At 41.1% G+C, this 20,000-nt stretch overlaps 2 protein-coding genes across 5 annotated transcripts in view; one reads left to right on the top strand and one right to left on the bottom strand.

The window, feature by feature from the left end:
• LOC137978724 (TALPID3 protein-like) overlaps positions 1–15,807 on the bottom strand; it is a 77,743-nt gene extending 61,936 nt beyond the window's left edge. For 2 of the 3 annotated variants that reach the window (XM_068825755.1, XM_068825756.1), the window contains exons 1-8: positions 15,225–15,787; positions 14,669–14,877; positions 10,745–10,823; positions 10,358–10,427; positions 9,263–9,437; positions 7,508–7,687; positions 2,459–2,756; positions 916–1,185 (exon numbers count right to left, since the gene is read on the bottom strand). In XM_068825755.1, coding sequence (XP_068681856.1) covers positions 916–1,185; positions 2,459–2,756; positions 7,508–7,687; positions 9,263–9,437; positions 10,358–10,427; positions 10,745–10,823; positions 14,669–14,877; positions 15,225–15,585 — 1,642 coding nt within the window. In that variant the 5' untranslated portion in view covers positions 15,586–15,787. Of the gene's footprint in view, positions 1–915; positions 1,186–2,458; positions 2,757–7,507; positions 7,688–9,262; positions 9,438–10,357; positions 10,428–10,744; positions 10,824–14,668; positions 14,878–15,224 lie in introns of all 3 variants that reach the window. The other variant, XM_068825754.1, reaches the window with a different exon arrangement.
• Positions 15,808–15,874: 67 nt separating this feature from the next.
• Positions 15,875–20,000, top strand: part of LOC137978725 (UV-stimulated scaffold protein A-like) — a 5,423-nt gene continuing 1,297 nt past the window's right edge. The window contains exons 1-2 of one of the 2 annotated variants that reach the window (XM_068825758.1): positions 15,875–17,224; positions 19,197–20,000. The exon at positions 19,197–20,000 is cut by the window's right edge and continues 1,297 nt beyond it. In XM_068825758.1, coding sequence (XP_068681859.1) covers positions 15,886–17,224; positions 19,197–20,000 — 2,143 coding nt within the window. In that variant the 5' untranslated portion in view covers positions 15,875–15,885. Of the gene's footprint in view, positions 17,225–19,193 lie in introns of both variants that reach the window. The other variant, XM_068825757.1, reaches the window with a different exon arrangement.

Genomic DNA, 20,000 nt, shown 5'->3' with positions numbered 1-20,000 from the left:
TATATTAGGGAGTTTAAGCAAATACGACGGCTACGACAGCGCCACAAAGCAAGAATATGATTGGTTAAAAAAATAATCGCACGTGCAGCACGAATTTCCGCGCATTTCTTTGCCGTACTCCACAAAACAACAACGTGAAATCATCAAATTTTAGGTTTCGACAACAACATGGGCATATAACAATCAACCATTCATTTTGTGTTTTGGCTCTAAAACCGTTCGTACCCACCCAGTTACAGGATAGTTGGCTTGCATTTGGAGTGACGTTTCATTACGTCAGAAAATGCCAACATCCAAGCACAAAATGAAACTGTCGGATGGGGACTTATCCACTGGGTAACATTAAGGCCCGTTTCAATGGTTTCAACATTTGCTTCAACATGCATTCAAGACTTCGTTGTGCCAAATGTTCGGTGCGTTTGAACAGGTCGCCCAACACTGTTGAAAGCGTGTTGAATGAAGTTTAAATCGGTTTTAACTTTCAATTCAACATCGATTCAACTTTTCCTTTGTTCTCGAAAATGTTGAATGGTGTTGGGGCCGTTTGAACACTGTTCAACAATTGTAGAACACACGGATGCTCTATGATCGCCAAATCAATATGGCGGAACGTAGTTTACCTGGAAGAGAGAGTCCAGAGAGAGAGTCTGGTTTCTAGTTCTCAGCTCCTTGCAATCAAATTTCGCGAAAGTGTTGGTTCCTTCGTTGGCGCAATATTGGAACCGTTTGAATGGCCTCCGCACAATTTTGTTTTTGCGTCCAACATTTGCCCAACATCTATTCAATGTTGGTCAAAGGGCCTTTATCAAGCCTTTGTACAACTGGGGACGGATCAACAGGGCCACAGTGATTTGCAAAAACACGTAGCGCCGGCCGGCTGACAAGGTAAAGCTTCATAAGATAAGATAAAATTACCTTTATCTGTCATTTCTTTCTTGAAAGATGGTACTGTAGGAGGTATTACATCTGGCTGAAAGTGTACCCGGGGTTTTTTCTCCCCTCTACTGTCAACATCAAATCGAGTTCCTTTTGCCCGTGACCTTGACAAGTCGTAATAGGAGTCTGGGACTGCTGGAACAGGTGGACGCTTCCGTGGGAGAGGGGTCTGGAGCAGAGACTCTTCTGACGAAATGGATTCTTGGGGAGAGGTCTGGGTCCTAGTGTTTCTTACAAGTTTGTGCCTTTCTGAAACATAATTAATAATAAAGATAAAGTAAATGAATCGGCATCAAAGAATACAAGCTTTACCAGGTGCTAGAGCTGGTCTCCCACAACAGTTAATTGTCAATTTTACATCAAAAGAAGTGGAAGAACAACAACAAGTACAAGTGCAGACAACAACGATGGTGATAATAATTGGAAAAGAAAACTGTGCAGTGCCGGTCATGAAGAGGGAAACAACTTGTCCAGTCAGAAAGCATTGAGAGAAGTAGTTGAGGAATGAATGGCGACGAATGCGGATGCTTATTCTCGGTTTTCACATGACGTCATAACCGCCACGTTGGTGCGCCCTACAAACGGCGGCCATGTTGATGTCCCGACCCAATTCTCCGTTGAATCATGTTGAAAACATGGCTGTTGATCACGTCATTGCTAACTAACAATAAGACTACGGTACCTTAAGGGTACTAGAGGAGGATAAAATCCAGCAAAATGAAGGGATACTTTCGCCAGGTAGAGATGACATTCTAAGTCTAAGGGGGTGTTTACATGATACCGGTACGAGTTTCATTCTGGTACGAGTTCATCCCGGTAGTTGTACCGGATCGAAATTCTCATAACGGTATGAAAAGTTATACCGGTATCATGTAAACGCTACATTGACTCCCATTCCGCTACGAGTCGTCAAGTCGTGGTGGATTGGGACTATTGACGCATGCGTTGTATTTCTAAATATTCGTCAAGATGGCGTCCGGTAATCGATGGACTTGGGATGTGTCAATATTTGCGTCGTCCATGTAAAAGCGGTATGAAATTGACAACTCGTACCAGAATGAAACTCGTACCGGTATCATGTAAACACCCCCTAAACTGAATGGTGGCAGGGTCCGAAATTGCCACCAGCTGGTCGCCAATGCGACTGACAGTTGAGCCTTGGCCACCGGAATTTACAGGCTGGTCACCAGCTGGAGACTGATCATGAAGTCTTTCAACCTCGCGTCCAACTAAGCCAGCGATCGAAGAAATAACGTCTTTTTAAATCGAAAAATTAATGCACTGTTCTAGCTCAAAAGTGGAAGAACGATTCCCATAATGTATCCTGCACAGAAGCACATGACCTGACACCAATTTTATGCCCCAAATTTGGACAAAAATAAGATCGAAGCTGCACGCGCTGGAAAATGTACGAGCTACGTTACATCCAAATAAGGAAACTTTTAAACCTAAAAAACCCCAGCTCTGGACCAGAGTTAAACGTTTCAAGGTCATGAGCCTCTGTCCTGCATTAACGACTCACCAAATATTGACCGGCTTTCTTGATGCGTATGGAGACCTTTTACGGGATTTTGAGCTTCAAAGGTGGTGCGGAGCCCTTGTCGAGCCACAGCATTTTGTATGTCAGCATTACGATCCTGATGAACTACTCCAGGAACCTGATGATAAGGGACTGTGGAACCCGGTGGGTAGATCACAGTGTTTGTGGCATGCCGAGCTGATGGCGTCATCTCCGCTTGATTCACAGGGGTGGGATGATGGGTTGTTGTGGTTTGTAAATTTTGAACACCAACATTTGAAACCGGTAGAGAGTGTACAGACTACAAGCAAAACAAAACACCACCAAATGTTACTTGTTTTGTGCTGCCGGTGGTGCAATTATTAGGAGGGGGGCAAATTAATTCCAGAGCTGCGCTAACTAAAATCACCACAGCTACACTGTAACAAATTCAAATCTGAAAAGAAAATCGACAAGACTTTTGCAGAATTGTGAAAAATTCATTTTAATAACCTTCAGCCTACAAATAAATCACATGCAAAGTGTCTTTTTTAAGGACGGTGCCTACTAATTCAAAGTTATTTTTGAGTGGTTTATGAATATGCGGGAAAAGCAGATCTTAACAAGTGTTGTTGAAATCCAAAAAGAAAACTGGGGGTAACCATGCACTTTTCAAAGATAATTAATCAATAATATTTGTGAAATGCTTTCCCAATTTGAAACTGACTTAATTGTCTCTGAAAATTCATGGTTGCCCCCAATTTTCTTTTTGGATACCAAGAGCGCTTGCTAAATTCTGCTTTCTCCGCATAGTTTTAAACGACGCAATAATATCCCTGTATTAGTAAGCATCACCCATAGGAAATCCGAGTATCTCGAGATGCGCAAAAAGTACCAGTACAAGTATGCACAATAACAGTAGTTGGCACCGTCCTTAACATAATTGAGGGACTTCAATCTAAAAGTCTAGATGTGGCATTTCATTTTAGTCCCAGAAGAGAGTGAGGCTCATTGTCTTTGCCTCATTGGTAGGTGTCGTCGTCAACGCTGCGGCGGCGTCAGTTCGTGACCAAGAATCAATTTCTTCTCACAGTATCGTCTCCTCTTCTTTGAGGACCTCGGAGGTGGATTGGCAGGCCAATCATTGCATAGAATTTACGAGGGAAGTGAGGACATGGGAGAGTGGGCGGGGAACGAGAGGCTGCAAGGCGGCGTTTTCGCGCATCACGTTTCTCTTCGGCTTTGCGACTCCACTCTGCTTCAAACAAGGCAATTCCGAGGAAAATGGACTGCCGCCAGCCAGATCGGTTTGCCGCAGTTGTCTCCCATGTCCTTGGATCGATTCAATTTTTCTTTCATGTAGCTTTGCGCTAATATTTGTAGCGAAGGAGACGGCGTCCTCTTGGGCGTAACCCAGTGGAGAGTTCGCAGCAGAGAAGTTGTCGCGGCAACCGAGCATCACTCACCCTGGCGACGTGCCCAGACCATCTGAGGCGATGCTTCATTACCAGGTACAGGGAGAAGAGTGTAGGGGCTAGGACGCAGCCCTGCTTCAGACCTGATCAAAAGGGGAACTCATCCGTCAGCCTGTTATCATGGAATACACGTCAAGACATACTTCCATGCAGTGCACGAATCAGGCCTCATCCCAGTCAAAATGTGCCGGCAGCCGGCTATTTGGCCGCCGACAACGCAATATCTGCAGCTAACTTCGAATTCACACTTGTTAGACTTGTATTGAGGATGAGGTTGTTCGAGTTGTTGTTCATCACTACGTTTCGACTGCATACTACTAGCCTTCATCTTTTCTCAGGATATAAGGTCTCTTCTAAACTTCCAGTTCAAATTGTAACTAAAAAATACCCCACGTAAACCCTAGCCGCACACGATCGCTTCTGCAGAAACGCGCTCATTGCGTGGGAACGTGAGCCGAATGGATTGTCAGCGGTCACGGTTTTTGCAGGTACAAACAAGATGGCGTCCGAACGATCTCTTGACGTTGGCGCAGGGACTCCGCAAATTTCTAAATTTTTTCACACGCTATCAAGTATGTAGCCCCGGAAGCCCATAGCTTTGCATTGAGATTATATATAGCTCAAATGATTTAAAGATATGAAGCCTTCAGTTTAACTGACTCTATAATATATTATGAGGCAACTTTCAGCAACTGAGTTTGTCACTTTCACAGTTGAGAAGTACTTGCTTGTAATATACTTATACTTTTTTTCCAATAATGCTTCTGGCGGAATATAACTCTACTTTGAAAACTGAAGGTCTTGTGTGACTCTTAATTCATTACTGTTATCTTAATGGCATCTAATAGGAGCTCAGTTTACCCTAAAATGCAGCAAATGCAACCATTTGAAGCCAATATTTTCAAAATGTTCCAGGGCAGCATGCCCCCAAGACCCCCCTAGCATGCAAAGGCCTCTGGCCCTTGAAGCAGCGGCCTTGGGCCTCTGCTGCCTATTACTATAGCCAGCTTGCCTACAACTCAAAAACATTTTGACTGGGATGAGGCCTACAAAGCGATATGGACGTCCAAGTCTTCAGAGGACCATCCACGTGGCTGTTCTTGGGACTTGGGCTTTCTCCAGATCGTAAAAAACAAAGAATAGTGGTTTCTATTGCTCTCTACTCTTTTCTTGTATTTGTCTGACACAGAAGATCATATCGATGGCGGGGCGGACTTGTTGAAAGCCACACTGGGACTCAGGGAGGAGTTCCTCTGCAACTACTTGCAATCTGTTCAAGAGGCGAAGATCTTGCCAGCGATCGAGAGAAGAGAAATGCCACGATAGTTTCCACAGGCTATGCGATCGGAGTTTTTGAGGTATTTCGAAATTTGTTCGTTTTCCCACATTTTCAAGATGGGAGTGAAGAGGCGGCTTTTCAGCAGAAGGCCACCATGCTGAATCAGTTCGTATGGAAAGTTGTCGGGGCCCCGGAACTTTCCTGGGGGCATTCTCTTCATTGATTTCTCAAACTCCACAAGAGATGGCAGTTGACTCAAACAGGGTTGATGGGAATAAGATGGGACATTTCTCAAATGAATGAGAAATCTTCTGCAGCAGTGGATTCCTGGTTCAGTAACACGGAGAAGTGATCTTTCAGCGTTCGAGGACGTCAAGCGGGTCCGTCAGGACGGTTAGGACGGTTGTGAAATCCGCGGCCTTAGTCTTCCTGGAGGGTTCCAGTTGATGTATGTGCTGGATTGTAGAGCTGTTTTGTACTTGCATAGAAGTTTCAGAGATCGCGAGTATCTGCATACTGTTGGAGTTCGCTAGCTTTGTGCTGCCACCATGTGTTCTGAATCTCTCTGAGCTTGGTCTGACATTGTCTCAAGATTAAGTTCTTGGTATCGACACTTTTTGAGACGAGACCGGGTGTCGTTCTCGGGAGCCAGGGGGGCCGGACCGGGAGACCAGGGGACTGGGGGCCAGTCACGTGAGGCGTTTTGCGTCAATGAGGCGGCTGACCTCTTGATCATTCTCATAAAACCAATCTTGATTTTTGCTCTTTGTAAAACCGAGAATGGCCTTTGCTGACTCAGAGATATCCCGGATTCACTTAAGGACGTTCGCGCCCATTGCTACTGCGCATCCTTACAGCGCACGCAAATTCACATGCCACGTCATGCATCGAGTGCGCGCGCTAAGTACTAAAATGAACAATGATAGGGCAGATGGCCATTGCTATAGCTTTGCTTGGACTTAACGATCTTGGATATTCGGTGACCCCTACTTTTCTTTTCAGAAACAGATTTTATTTACAATTATCTCCACATTGTCCAAAAATGAACAAAAAATCAACGTGGGAAGTTAAAAAAATTTCAAGTTTTCTTTCCTCGGGACATGGAATCCTGCCATCTTGCGGCTGCAAAGCGCATGAAACTATGGTCACTAAATGCGAACTTGTTCTTCAAGGAACCTCAACAGTTCACTAAATTCACTTGATGGGTCCACTTAAACAAAGTTTGGTAGTTAACATTTCACTTCAAAGATGTAATTGCAATATTTTTGGGCTTACAGACACTGTGGCCTTATTTGCTAAAGAAGCCGGATTTTTCAGATTTAGGGTGTTCTTCCGGGCAAGCTCTCTTCAAAACGAAGTTAGTGACCCCCCATTTTTTTTTACATTTCTGACATCACTAACTCGTCATCTTTCAATGGTAAAATTTGCAGAAAAAATTAATGTTAGAAAATTTTCCCGCAAACGTCCTTAAGTCCCAGAAGAGAGTGAAGCTCATTGTCTTTGCCTCATTGGTAGTATAATTTTATAAAACGAACACTCTCCTTAGCTGAGGCTGACATTTTGAATACAAACACTTAAAGCGTTTATTCACTGATAGTAAAGTTACCTTAGAAAGAATGTGCACCTAAAACCACAAATAATTAGTTCTGCCACAAGTTTCAATTATTTTAGACCTGTAAGTTTTAATACTCCAAAATCATAAATGGTTACCCTTTTCCAGAAATTCAAGGAATGTCGTCATCTTGCACATATCAATTTTTTGTTCACTTTTTGGTTTGTATTTGCAAAAAGGACAACAGGTGCCAGTCCAGCTCTCTGGCTATTAAAAAAGCATATCGGTAATTTGAAACTTCAGCAAAAAAGAAAATCCACAGATTATTTATTATTGGTGAAGCATTTAGCAAAGAAGCAGAAATAGTCCTTTGGTACAGCTCATACGCTTTTTTTTTAAATAGTCCCTTTGAAAGGCTAATACGCTTAAAATTTAATATTATAGCTAAGTACATTATTCAGGCATACTCGTGAGCAAAAGCAAAGAAGGCAAATCCTAAAACTAGCATCATTTGTGCTGCAGATTATTATGTCCTATGTCAAAAAATGCACATAATTCGATGCACGACGATTTTGATAAGCCTCGCAAAGTTCTACTTTCCTCTCCTCCCCAATTTCAACATCACGTACACCTGGGAATACAGACAGTCAACATCACAAAATGCTCCCCCCCCCCCACCCCCCCAAACTCCAGTCCTTATGTAAAAAAATAAATTACAAGCATTTCTGGACGTAAGTGAAGTGCCATTAAAAAGGTATTTCATTTACCTGTGCTTGCAGCATCTCTTTTTGTAAATCTTCCAGCCTTTTTAGTCGCTCTTCCATTTGTTGCTGCAGTTCACTCTCCCTTTTATTGTCTTGTCGTTCCTGTTGTCTGCCCTGATTCTGATGCAAGACTTCTAAATTACTGACGAGAGCTGCAATCTGAGCCTCTAAAGAATGCTGCAGCTGTAGAGAGAAAAAAGTACCAGATTTCCTTTATTAATGGGGACATTTTTCAGTGAGCGATTAACCCATTGACTCCCAGGGGTTCCCCATTGACGAGTAAAATAGTCTGGCATTAGACAGAATAAAATCTAAAGTCCGGATTAGGCCAGTTTGGGTGTCAAAGGGTTAAAGGTTGGCTTTGCGTGAATAGCAAGTCCAAACCGGTATTAAGTTATTTGATTGAGATCATAGCATTTTGGATCAGATGGGTTTGAGGATGTACTGGGAGCTTCGTCGGAATTATGGTGTGAAGTTTGCTTATGTGTGTTACAAGGAGGTTCTGGATGACTTGAGGATGTCGGTGGATGGGAATTTGGAGATCTGGTGGGATAGAGGAGTGTCAAGACAACACAGAAGATAAAACATTTATAATCAACTGGAAAGAGACATTACTGTGGTGGAGCAAGCGGCTCAGCAGTGGACGTTTGTCAATTTCTCGGTACTTGACACCTGACTAAAGAGGATGAGGAATCACCAACTACTCTCCTGTGGCAAAGGAAATCAGGAAGATGCATCATGATGTGTCAACAAAGATTGTGCCATTTGGTGGTTGCTCGTTTGGGTGTAGTTTCTAATAGGTTCAAGGGTTTTTTGAAAGACCTTGGGATTTTGGAAGTGTTGGGAGGAACGCAGGCATCTGAAGTCATTGGGGCCACCCTAATCCTCCAGAAGATGCTTAGTTTCTAAGCCCCAGGTTTGGGGCCAAGGTTGAGCATTATCTTTCACCCACGCAAAGTTTGAATAACATCTCCTCGCAGGTTGGTCTGTTAACAGACCTTAAGTTAAGAATTATTATTTATCTATCAGGGTTCTCAATTGAACCCACTACAGGTAACATCCGTCACGGGTGTCACTTGTACATGTAAGTGTTATGGCTTCATCAAGTAGATCGATTCAGTTTGTCAATCATCTGCAGTGTTACAGTACACTGCATCTGAGTCTCACCCTCAAGGATGACATGGTTCAAATTCCTGTATTTATTAGAACTGAATCGCATTATTTTCTTCCTTTCTCTGACGTCTTCATGCCATCACTGTCATTACCATAGATTAAAATTTTCCCTACAACACCAACTAATAACCTTTCCTCAGAAATAAAACATAGTCAACTTAAATTTGTTTTATGGTATACACCGTGAAGTGTTAAAGCCGATTTAAAAAGGTTTGGAAATCAAAGCATCTTCCCGATTCAAAAAGCCATTGGTGAACACATCAAGAAACTGAAGCATCCTATTTGGTTACAGTCAGTGCCATCTTCTTAAGAAGCAAATGCATTTACCTCTATATCTAAATGACTGAAAACAAAAGGGATAAGTCATAAAGCACATTTGAAACTTCTTTTTCCAAAATTAAATGAAAATTAAATGGGTTAACCAGTCAAAAAGTCCCATTGACCCCTGGGAGTGAGCCTTCACAGATTTTACTCTTACTAACACCAGACAGTTTTACTCATCAACTGGAGGTGTTCTGTGGCTCTTGAGGAGTGACTGGGTTAATGACATAAATTTTGAAACAAACAGGGTTATTCCTATTGTACCTGAAGGAAAGGTCCCGTTGCTGCTGAAGCTGCTGCTGCAGCAATAGCTGCCGCTGTTGCCACAGGATTCACATCTGAGCCACCTGTTGAATCTTGAGCATCTCTTGTGTCACCAGCAATACTTGAAACAAGTGTTGGCTGCACAACCTTTTTCGAAGATTTTCTTTGGTCTTGTCTGTTTGTGAAGAAAATAAAATATATCCACTAGCAGAAGCAATTTTGCTTTGTTTTGTAATTGCTGAGCTGATGAGCAGATTCAAGTAAAGAGATCTGAGGCTGCCCTTGGTTGAAATTGACTGTGGGGCTATATATATTGTCTGACTTCTGTGGTCGCACTGGAAGACACCAGAACTCCTGTAGGGAAATGTGCAGGACACAGCAGTCTCAAGTTACTCCCATCAAACATATGAGCGAGCAAGTACATGTCCAAGATGGTGGTGAGCATTTGAATTAAAGGAAGATTCAACCCATCTCGGAGGTCTCTTTAACATATCCCTTGCTCATCAGCCCACCAAATAAGATAAAAAGAGCCTGACTGTTAACAGGGGGGAACATACATCAAAAGTGCTCTGGCTAAAAAGTATCATTCCATACGTAATTCATTTTTCTAAAACTTCAAGTTATTTAAAACTTTGATGAAGTTTGATCATCTGGCAGAGTTTAGAATTGACACATACATCCCCCTGTACATGTCTACATGCTGTAGATCAAAAATAAAACTCATTTCAATAATTAATTGCATCCTAGTTTGAGTCCAACCTTTCTACCTTTCTTTGTTTTCTAAATCCTAGGAAACAGAAAACAAGGGAAATATATTGCTCATAAATGGTGGAAATCGTTTTAACCTTTACAATATTATTCTAACCTTAAATCATTTACAATTGTCAGAAATATTGGTGAGGCATCAGACTGACTGAACTGAAAATTTATTCTAAACTACAACTTACACACGTTGACAACCTGAGCCAAACTCCTTTTCGGAATCAATGCCATCATGCTTAGTTCTTTCCAAGTCTCTACTCACCCAGAAGATCGACTACCACTTCATCTAATATGTATGACGCCTGGTTTCAAACTATTTACAACACAAGTTACCTTTTGAGAAACTGCTCCTTCAAAGCTTTTTCTTTATCATTCAGGACAAACCGTTTGATTTTTAAGTCACCTTAATTTAAGGAAAAAGAAGAGGGAGAATCTTAGTGTAGCAAAGCTGCAAATGTATCAGTACAGTGGATGTGGTAGCTTTAAGCCCCATGTTCACGCAAAAACATTGTACACTTGTGTTGTTGATTTGAAATAGTTCCAGCATTTTGATAGGGTACTCCTCACCGGTGATTTGCAGATTTTCCATCTGTGCAACATTCAATGTGGTGCACAATGTCTTTGGAATGGATAAACATGGGGCATTAATTAATTAAATTAATTAAGACCCAGCTGGAAATTTTTCTTGTTGTATCAAATAAATAACATCAATTCACTTACAAGAATTTTCTTGCCTTGAATCAAAGACAGGAACTCCACTTTTTGGATGCCCCTGATACAAGCCCTTGCCAGATGCAGTCTTTAACAAAACAGACAAAAACATAGATCAACGGAAGATTGTAAACAATAATAGTACTAAACAAAAGTCCTATACCGTTGGAGGTGTTCTTGAATGTAAGTTTATTTAATCTATGTCTTTCTTTTCTCTTACTTCATTTACTTTTTAATTTGGGCCAATAATTAAAATTATCAAATACTTCACAAAAAAATTATGGGGTAAATAAAGATTGCATTGATTACCAGACTAATGTATAAATTTTATCGTTAAAAAATGGAACCAAAGAAGACCTAAAATTTAAAAAAAAAACATCTTTTCCTCCAATTATATTTTGGTCTTCAGTTTCATATTTCTCATGCTGTCAAAAGTAGCCTGGGATAAGAATTACCGGTACACTCATTGGCAAGATGGGCTTGAGGTTTTGGCACCTGAAGAAGTCATGCTGGATGTTCATATCCACAGACATGGTAACCCCTACCACAATCCACGCAAGGCTGTGCTCTAACGGCGCCCGGTCACCTGAGGCCACTAACATTTGGCTTCGGGCGAGTGAGAAAAATTACCTGGTCCCCCAGCCGGGCACTCTGGCCTATTGTATTTTTAGCAGATAAGGCAGCTAGAAATTTAATATGCTGGTGGTTACAGTTTACGAAACCTCTCAGAAAATGTTTTTTCTTCGTACGAAACAATCGGTTCAAAGGCCATTCCACATAATTTCACATGTTACCCCGGTAGTAACATAATCCGTGACTTTGCATGATTCTTTCTCAAAAACTAGCATTAAATTTGGAACGTGGAGTTTGGCATTTCTTGATTATAGTTTTAAAAAAGAGTTGTTACTTCTGCTCTGACAGCGGTAAAGCACGGCCGGCAAAGCCGTGCAATTTACTTTTGTATGAACCCCGGGAATCGCAGCTTATGCAAATTTAGTATTTTTACCATTTTTCGGGGCTGCACCTGCTTGGCTAAAATATATTTAGGTTATGGTAGTTTTTCCCCTGTATATGAAATAACGAAATAAAAAAAGGGAAACATATCATGTTATTTGTTGTTGTTTTAGAAACAGAGCAATCCTGCGTTGTCTTTGGTGTCGTTGTGACAAATCATTGCATGCCCTTTAGAAACAAATAACGCTGTGAATGGCACTTCGACTGAATCCACAAAAAGCTGATTCCACTAAATATTTTACTGATAAATTATATAAGGAAAAAATACTTTAGTTCTGTCCTGTAGTCTCAGAGATAATTTTCGTCCAGATCAAGATGACTTGCTCAAAAAGAGCTGATAGCTTTTGGACCGTGGTGGTTTCATTGTTTCACAGCAGTTTTCACAAAAGCTCCACGGGAATCAAGTGGCACTGACTCACTCTTTGAAAATGTATTTTCAACCCAACTAACCAGTAAAAAGGTTTACCTGTATTAGACCCAATTGCTTTTACATAAACCCGCCACAATCTTTAATTTTTCACTTTTAAACCTGAAAAAACATCGGTGGCATTGCCACTTTTCTCGTCTTTCTCAAGACAGTATGGCGTGAAAAATTTGACGGGTTGCGGGCTTTTCTTGCACTAGTGAGTTCGACCATCACTGGAGCAGTAGCAGCAATGGTGTGTTGAGAGAGAGATAGATGAAGATCTTACTGTGTTGTTGATCTCAGATAATTAATTAAATAAATAATTAATAATTAATTCAGGCAACCAAGTTGGAGGGCTGGGCACCCCAGCTGAAAAGCTTGGGAGCCCGAAGGGCTCCCCGAAATTTTCCTTAGAGCACAGCCTTGCCACGGTTGGCACCTATCACTCTTACTGGAGAGGCAGTCACCAATTAGAGGGACCAGGGGTAGAAGAAGAACTATAAAACTAAGTACATGTACAGAGAAACAGCAAGCACACACACCGGATTAGATTCCCAATGATCTGCAACATTGTGCATCCCTGTACAATGCAGGGGAACTCCAACAGCCCTTGTGCATAACACCACTGGTCAGCAATTCCTCCATCATCTTAAACTTTGGCTAAATTTCATTTCAGTGCTTAAAAGGTAGCCCCAGGCCTACATTGTTGTCTTTCAGGGCTTTTTACAGAGCTTTTTCACAGGAGATCATTAAGGTCCTGCAACCAGGCAATAATTGGGATTTCGCCAGTAGAAAGAGTGCAAAGACAATCAAAACTACTGAAAGTATCTGGAAAAGTATCTGGAAAAGTCCCTTAAAGTTTACAGTCAATATGCCTGGTGCCTTGCACTTCATGAAGCCCCAGTATTCTTGCTGACAGGATTACTGCATTGTTTGTTGGCAGGTGTCATATTTTTTTCTTAGTTTGATTGGCGATTGAGCAGATTTTGACAACTCTTATTTTTGTCACTTCCTCACTATAACCTAGGCCTGAAATAAGTCATGAAATCAATTATTCCTGTCCATCCAAGTTTAGGACTTTATTAACTGGCTTCTACAGCACAGAGAACAGATTTATAGAGTTGTTGCACATGCCTTTCTGTAAACTTGAATTCGAATTTCAAGAAATGGTTTAATATTTCACAGCTGGGAATTACAAGTGTTGTGATTGGTGGATTCAATCCACTTTCTCAGTTTCTGTTTTGAGGGCTTGGCCGATGTAATTGTCAATGGTCTTCAGGGTTTTCAATAAGAATTTTGGAAGGCGGCAAACCCTAAGGTGTGGGTGGAGAATAGACATGGCGCGCTTTCCAAGGGCTGAAGGCACTACCTTGTAGGGGGCCCAGGGGCATCCTCTGGCCAGACAATTTTGAGATTTGGGTCTCTTCGAATACATTTACTGCATTCTGAAGCACAAATTAGTGTATTTGAACACATCACATTAAGATCATTAAATTTTGGCTTTTTCTATTCACAGCAGAGTTAGTGGAGTTTACTCTGTTCACAGAGAGTACATGAATACTTTAATTTTTTTTAATTCATTTGACAGCAAGACAACTTTTGGATTTTGAAAAAACATTAAAACAGTGTGACATAGCTCCTTTGCATTCTGTACAGCTGCGTGCAAGGTATTTCATCTGCCGTGACTGAAATGACCTTTTGCGGATGTCATCTTGTCACACTTCAAATGTAGTTTGCAACTCAGGCGGCTTACATGTACATCAAGTACTGGATTGCTGGACCACTGCCTCATGTGTGTGCTTGATCCTTGATCACCGCCTTTGATGTGGACAGGGAAACAGAAATCGCTGCTAAAAATACTCAGAGTTCAGGCATCTCTTTTGTTTTTCATGAACAAAACTCTCCCGATCCAAGGCTCATGTTCTGTTCAAATGTTTCTCATGTTATTTGTAAATTTGGGATAATTTCCAAGGAAAACTAGGTGGTGAGTTCACAAGCAATAGCCAGCGAATTTTGCCGGCTACCAGCTCTTATTGGAAACCCTGGGTCTTGACAGTAGCAATTAGAGCTCTATCCAAACCCTCCTTGGATTATTGAAAGTTGCAGACCCGTCCTGTTTGGAAAGTCAACAAGTAAAGCTAATACATGTACATGTAATTATAACTGGTAGTAATCTCGGATTATTGAAGTGCGTTCGACAGTATCTTAGCTTGTGTGTCTCCGTAGGGTTCCAAGCTACAAAATTAAGCATCATCAGATCAAGATCAACACACCTACGAGAATCCAGCGAGGGTACCCCTGCAAACAACAAAGGAATCTTTGGGGCGCTTACACCAAAAAATCTCGATTCCTTTTGGCAAGACCACACAATCAGCCAATCTGAACAAAATTACAAAACGTTCTCCTTCAATCGAATGCAATAATAATATTATCGATATTGCCACTTTTCTATCATAAAGATTGAAAGTTCCCCAAACTTCATTTTCAGCATGTTGGACTATGACTCCACCCACCTGCTTTCCAACCAAACCTCTTTCCTCTAAACTGTCCTCTGTTGGTTTACTGGTTAGATGATTTCTGGAAGGCTCAGCATGAGTGCTTATGGGCTCAATATCTCTTTCACTGCCATGCAGATCACCCTTTCTGGGTGAAACTACCCAGCCTGATGGACCATCAACATGCCTGATTACTTTGGCTGAAGTGGATCTTGTTTCATCATCAACTGAAAAAGCAAACAGCAAGAAACATGACTATTGAGTAATGTTATAAGACATTATATCCCTCGCATGGTTCACAAAACATGTTTAACCAGTTTGGCAATCCATAATTTTAACAGAAAGGCTTGCTTATATTACTGTGTGCTTTCTCATGCGATTTGCCTCCTGCTTGGGTATCAAGCCCATCACATTATGTGTTACAAGAGCTGCTACATGGCTCTAATTCCTGGGTCAAGACTCAGCTGCAAGCAATCCCCCCCCCCCCCCCCGCAGAATTGCCTGCCTGGGGATCCCCCAGGGGAAGTAGTGATACAAACTGTACAAGGTCCCGCTCATGATCATTGATACTGACCTCCTGTGTTCGAAACAACCGGTATTTTTATTGATTCCACAGATAAGGGACTCCTTTCCAGGGGTGACTTAATTTCTCGCAGCATTCTCGAGGGTACTTTCACTCTCTGAGTACCACTGAAAGACGGAGGCGTTGATAATGAGTTCTCTTTAGATTCTCCACTTGAACTCTCTGCAAGTTTATCGCTAGGGGAGGAACGGAAACTTTTTGAACTGCGCGACACGTCATCTTCTTTAACAACTGTTTGCAGCGATCCTTGTTGTAAAGACAATCTCTTGTCAGAAACTTGAACATCCTTTGCTCTAGACAACGCATCAACTGCAGCACTTGTGATTGAAAGGATTTGTTTTGAATGCAACATATTTTACAAAGATCTGCTACGACGACAACGTCTTCCAAATACCGCGCATTATGATCTTTTTTGAATAGCACATCTCTTATTCGTTTTCCATCTTTACTGTCTAGTGATCAAATGTAAAGAATTATTTTAGCCCATCGATTCTCCGACGCTTGACAAATTGTTTGCTCTTACCAGAAATGCCAGAAATCCCCGCCATTTTTAAATTTTGCATTTCCTGCGCCTGCAGTAACACAAACTGCGGAAACTAAGGAGTGGTTGCTGAGCCATAAGTTCCAAGTTCGCTATAAACATTTATTAAACATGGACTCTTCAGTCGCGGATGTAACTCTTCTTCAAGAACTAGGCGAAATCGTTAGCGATCTTACCACTTCTGGCAGTCCATCATTAGACAATAATCTTTTGAAGAAGCTGAAGGCGATCTGCAAGAAGTCAGAGGTTTATGTGAATCACACATATCACTTGGTCTTGACACAGTTGAAAAAGAATCACGCTGAAATTCGTTTGTCGTCGTTTCAGGTCATCAGTGAACTGTTCTTTCGGTCTCACGCTTTTAGAGAACTTCTGTTGATCGATTTTCAAATATTTTTGGAGCTTACAGTGGAAACAGACCCTAAACAGCCTTTACCACCGCCCAAGTCTGTGGCCAAGAGCCTCAAAGATAAGGTTTTGCAGGCGATTGAAAGTTGGTATAAAAAGTTCGGTCCTCATTACAAGAAGCTAGATTTAGGCTATAATTATTTAAAGAGAGTAAAAAATGTGGAATTCAATGCAGTAACTGCTAGAACTGAAGCTGAAAGGCGCCAATCTGAGGAGAGAGCACGCAGAAAAAGGGACTTTATAAATGGACAAATCATTCGTGTGGAGAATGAGATGGTCGAGATGATAAGTGAAATGGAACTGTGTGCACTTGAAATTGAAAACTGCTTTAAGCTATTATTGCCTCATCCAGATGATTTTGACATGTGCCATGCCAATGAAGCTGCCACTAAGACAGTGATTCTGAACAATGTAGCTTCCAGCGGTCAAGATCAGGAAGATGACAAAGTCGTGGAGAGACACATGAGCTCTACTCCATCGACGAGCAAGGCAACTGATGTCTTAGAAGAAGATGAATCCTCTGAATTAGGGATTGGGGACACAGAAAGTGATGTGAATACAGATAAAGATGATAATGAGGAACAGCTCTTGTCCAATCACGGCCTTGGTACAAGATCCTACCAATTGAACATCAAAATAGACGTTGGAGGACCACAAATCAGAGAAACTGATGACAACAGCATTGTGTTGAAGACACTGAAAGAGATGCATAAAGAAATGACCCACAAACATCTACCCATGATAAATAAATGGCTGTCTGTGTTAACAAAGGGAGAGGGAACACAACAAAAAATCAAACAGCTTATTGATCTGAAAAGGACATTGGAAGCCACAAAGGATAAATTTTCAGAACTTAAAATCACCCCATATGTTGATGCAATGGACAAAATGTCTTGCATTGGAGAATCAGAAGATGAAGAGGATGATACTGATGAATTTGAAGATGTCCCTGAGAAGGAAGGACTTGAGCTTGTCATTCCCCCAAGCAAGAAATCTGAATATGGTCTTGAAACTGCGTCCACTTCAAATCAGTCCTTGAAAGGTAAGCAATAACTTTTAACTGGAAAGTAAAAGCAAGACTTTTGCGTAAACGATAAGCTTAGGATTGGAGATGCAGCTTATTTGTGGAGAAGGTTAAGCTTTGATGTACATGTGTAATATATCAAACACGAGAAGGAGTGTTTCATCAGATATCCAAACACTGAGAAGCGAGTTGAAAAACGAGGCCGAAGACCGAGTTTTTTAACCGCTTTTAAAGTGCTTGGATATCTGACGAAACGCTCTTTTGAGTGTTCGATATTGCTTCTCAAGAAGGAATCAGTATTTTAAGAGATACACGTATTTGGGATCAAAGTTGGTGAAATCTTATGCTAATTAAGACCACATATCCAAACTTCCTTCACGGTAGTGATTTCTTTTGTTTTTGGCTTATGAATTATTAATGAGTTTGAGAAGAATAAATCCATTATTGTTCTATTGAAGGCAAGCTTGAAAATGGAATTCAGTCATCAATAATCAAAACTCTTTTGAACTAATTGAATATAAGAAGAAGAGTTAACTTCTGCAAATCTTAATTAAAGTACTAGGACGCAAGACAAAGTTATGTTGAAGTCATCTAGAAATTATTTGTGCGTTAGGACAAGGTTTTGCCGCATCCTAATATACAAATAGTTTCAAGAACCACCACTGTATGTCACAGAAACTGGTAATCAAACCCAGAACACTTTGCTTGTAGTTTTTAGTTCTCTTAATCAGTTAGCTTCTACTCTGCAACAATTTTCAATGGCTGCTTTTCATTCATATGATCATTGTTACCGTAGCTATTAACACATGGAAAACAGAGTGCTGACACAGGGAGGGATCGAATGTGGCCTTTAGGGCAAACTTTTGGTTTGTTTTACAGTCAAAACAACTCAAGTCTTCCTCTGACGAGGGGATTAACGAGTTCATCTTTGCAAATTTTATTTCAGTAATCATTTCAATAATCTGTTCGTCGGATGAATAATGCAAAATTCAAATCAAGCCTCAGGTCAAAACTCGAATTTTGATTGGAATATTGCTGGCTTTCGGTGCCAGGCCGGCGAGAAAATTTCACAGGTTTACTGATTTGCATAATCTGTGAAACAACAGTCATTTCACTTTAGCAACATAACCTTTCTATAATCTTAACATTATCCTCAAACTGAGACGCTATGTTTTCGAATTCCAAAGATAGGACAGAGAAATGAATTTAAAAAGAAAGGCAAATCGCGCTTATTACAACCTAGGCAGATTATGCAAATTGGTACACCTGTCAAATTCTCACGCCAATCTGGCACCGGAAGCGAGCAATAATCCAATCAAAATTCGAGTTTTGAACTGAGGCTTGATTTTAATTTTGCATTATTCATCCAACAACCAAATTATTAAAATGATTCCTGAAATCAAATTTGCAATAATGAACTTATTAATCTGCTCGTCAGAGGAACGCTTGAGCAGTATTGACTGTAACACCACCTTCGAAGCTGACAGGATCAGTTTTAGTGTGGCTTTCATAAATATGCAGACTCTGATGTCACTTTCTATCCTCACCTCCCACACTTTACACCGTTTTCAAAACTTCATTCTTGGAACCAATGCAAGTAATTTTGATTATCAAATCATGACAAAACAGTGTTCGAAAAAAGATAGTTCTAGAGTGTATGTAAGTGTAGAGTACAGTGTATGTAACTAAACCAAAATATGCATAAAAACAATTTGGTCGCAGGGCAGGTGAAATTCAGTTCTTAATAAACGGTTTCACTTTTCACTGCTGCCAATCGTGTTTTTAGTGATGTTTTAGAGGGCCGTCCAAAACAGAAATTGGCATGTGGATCGGAATGAGCCAATATTACATCGCTGGGTGTAACTTATCAACCCTTTCTGCTAGAGAGATTGACGGCAGTAAAAACGAAACCGTTTTATGACATTTGGACTGCAAATTAATGAAAGGTGCAGTAATTATTTAAGTGACGTTTTCTGTTTGGAAATAGAAGACAAAGAGACTGGCTTCCTGAAGCAATATGGAGCAAATCCTCGAGATCTTGGAGATCCCACGTCACGTGCCACGGCCTTGTACCAAGTTAGGAATCGGCTGGCAGATCACGTGAGCTCTTCGGGCTGCATCCAAGCAAACAGTACAGCATCGGATGAAAGAAAAAGGAAACTACTTGACATAGCACCAGTTGTACCTTACGACATGGACCTGCATTTCTGGGGGGACCCAACAGCCAATACACATAAATTAGTAAAGACGTATTTGGATAACAATTGGGCTTCTAAAGAGCACGAGGGAGAATATGTCATTGGTAGTGAGAAAGAGGCCAGACCCACAAGAATGGTGACTTTTACTGGAGAATTTGAGCCGGTTAAGTGGTCTTGTCGTGCGCCTTTGCCAAGTGGCAAACTGTGTCCCAGGAGAGACCGAATAAAATGTCCATTCCACGGGAAAGTAGTTCCTCGAGATGAAACAGGAACCCCTGTTTCCAAAGGTGCCGTAACTCACACGGTCGTGACCTTAGAAGAGAATTTTGCAAGCACAAGTCAGGAAGAAGCCAAAGATTCTCGTGCTGCAGATTGGAAGGAGGTCAGTCTCGAGATTGAAGCAGCCACTGGGCTGGATTTGGGCGGGAAAAGCAGGAGAAAAGGAAAAAGTAAAGGAAACAGCAAAAATAAGTCCAAAGGCAGTGGTCTGACTGATCTTAAAAAACAAAATAACTCAACGACAGCGCGGTTAGAAAAGATCGTTTTGAATAAAAAAGCAATGAAACGTGTAGCACATGAAATGGATACGATTGCTA

Source organism: Montipora foliosa, chromosome 12 (genome assembly GCF_036669935.1).
Source record: "Montipora foliosa isolate CH-2021 chromosome 12, ASM3666993v2, whole genome shotgun sequence".
Classification (NCBI taxonomy): Eukaryota; Metazoa; Cnidaria; class Anthozoa; order Scleractinia; family Acroporidae; genus Montipora; species Montipora foliosa.
Note: the sequence above shows the minus strand (reverse complement) of the source record. Positions and strands in the feature narration are given on the sequence as shown.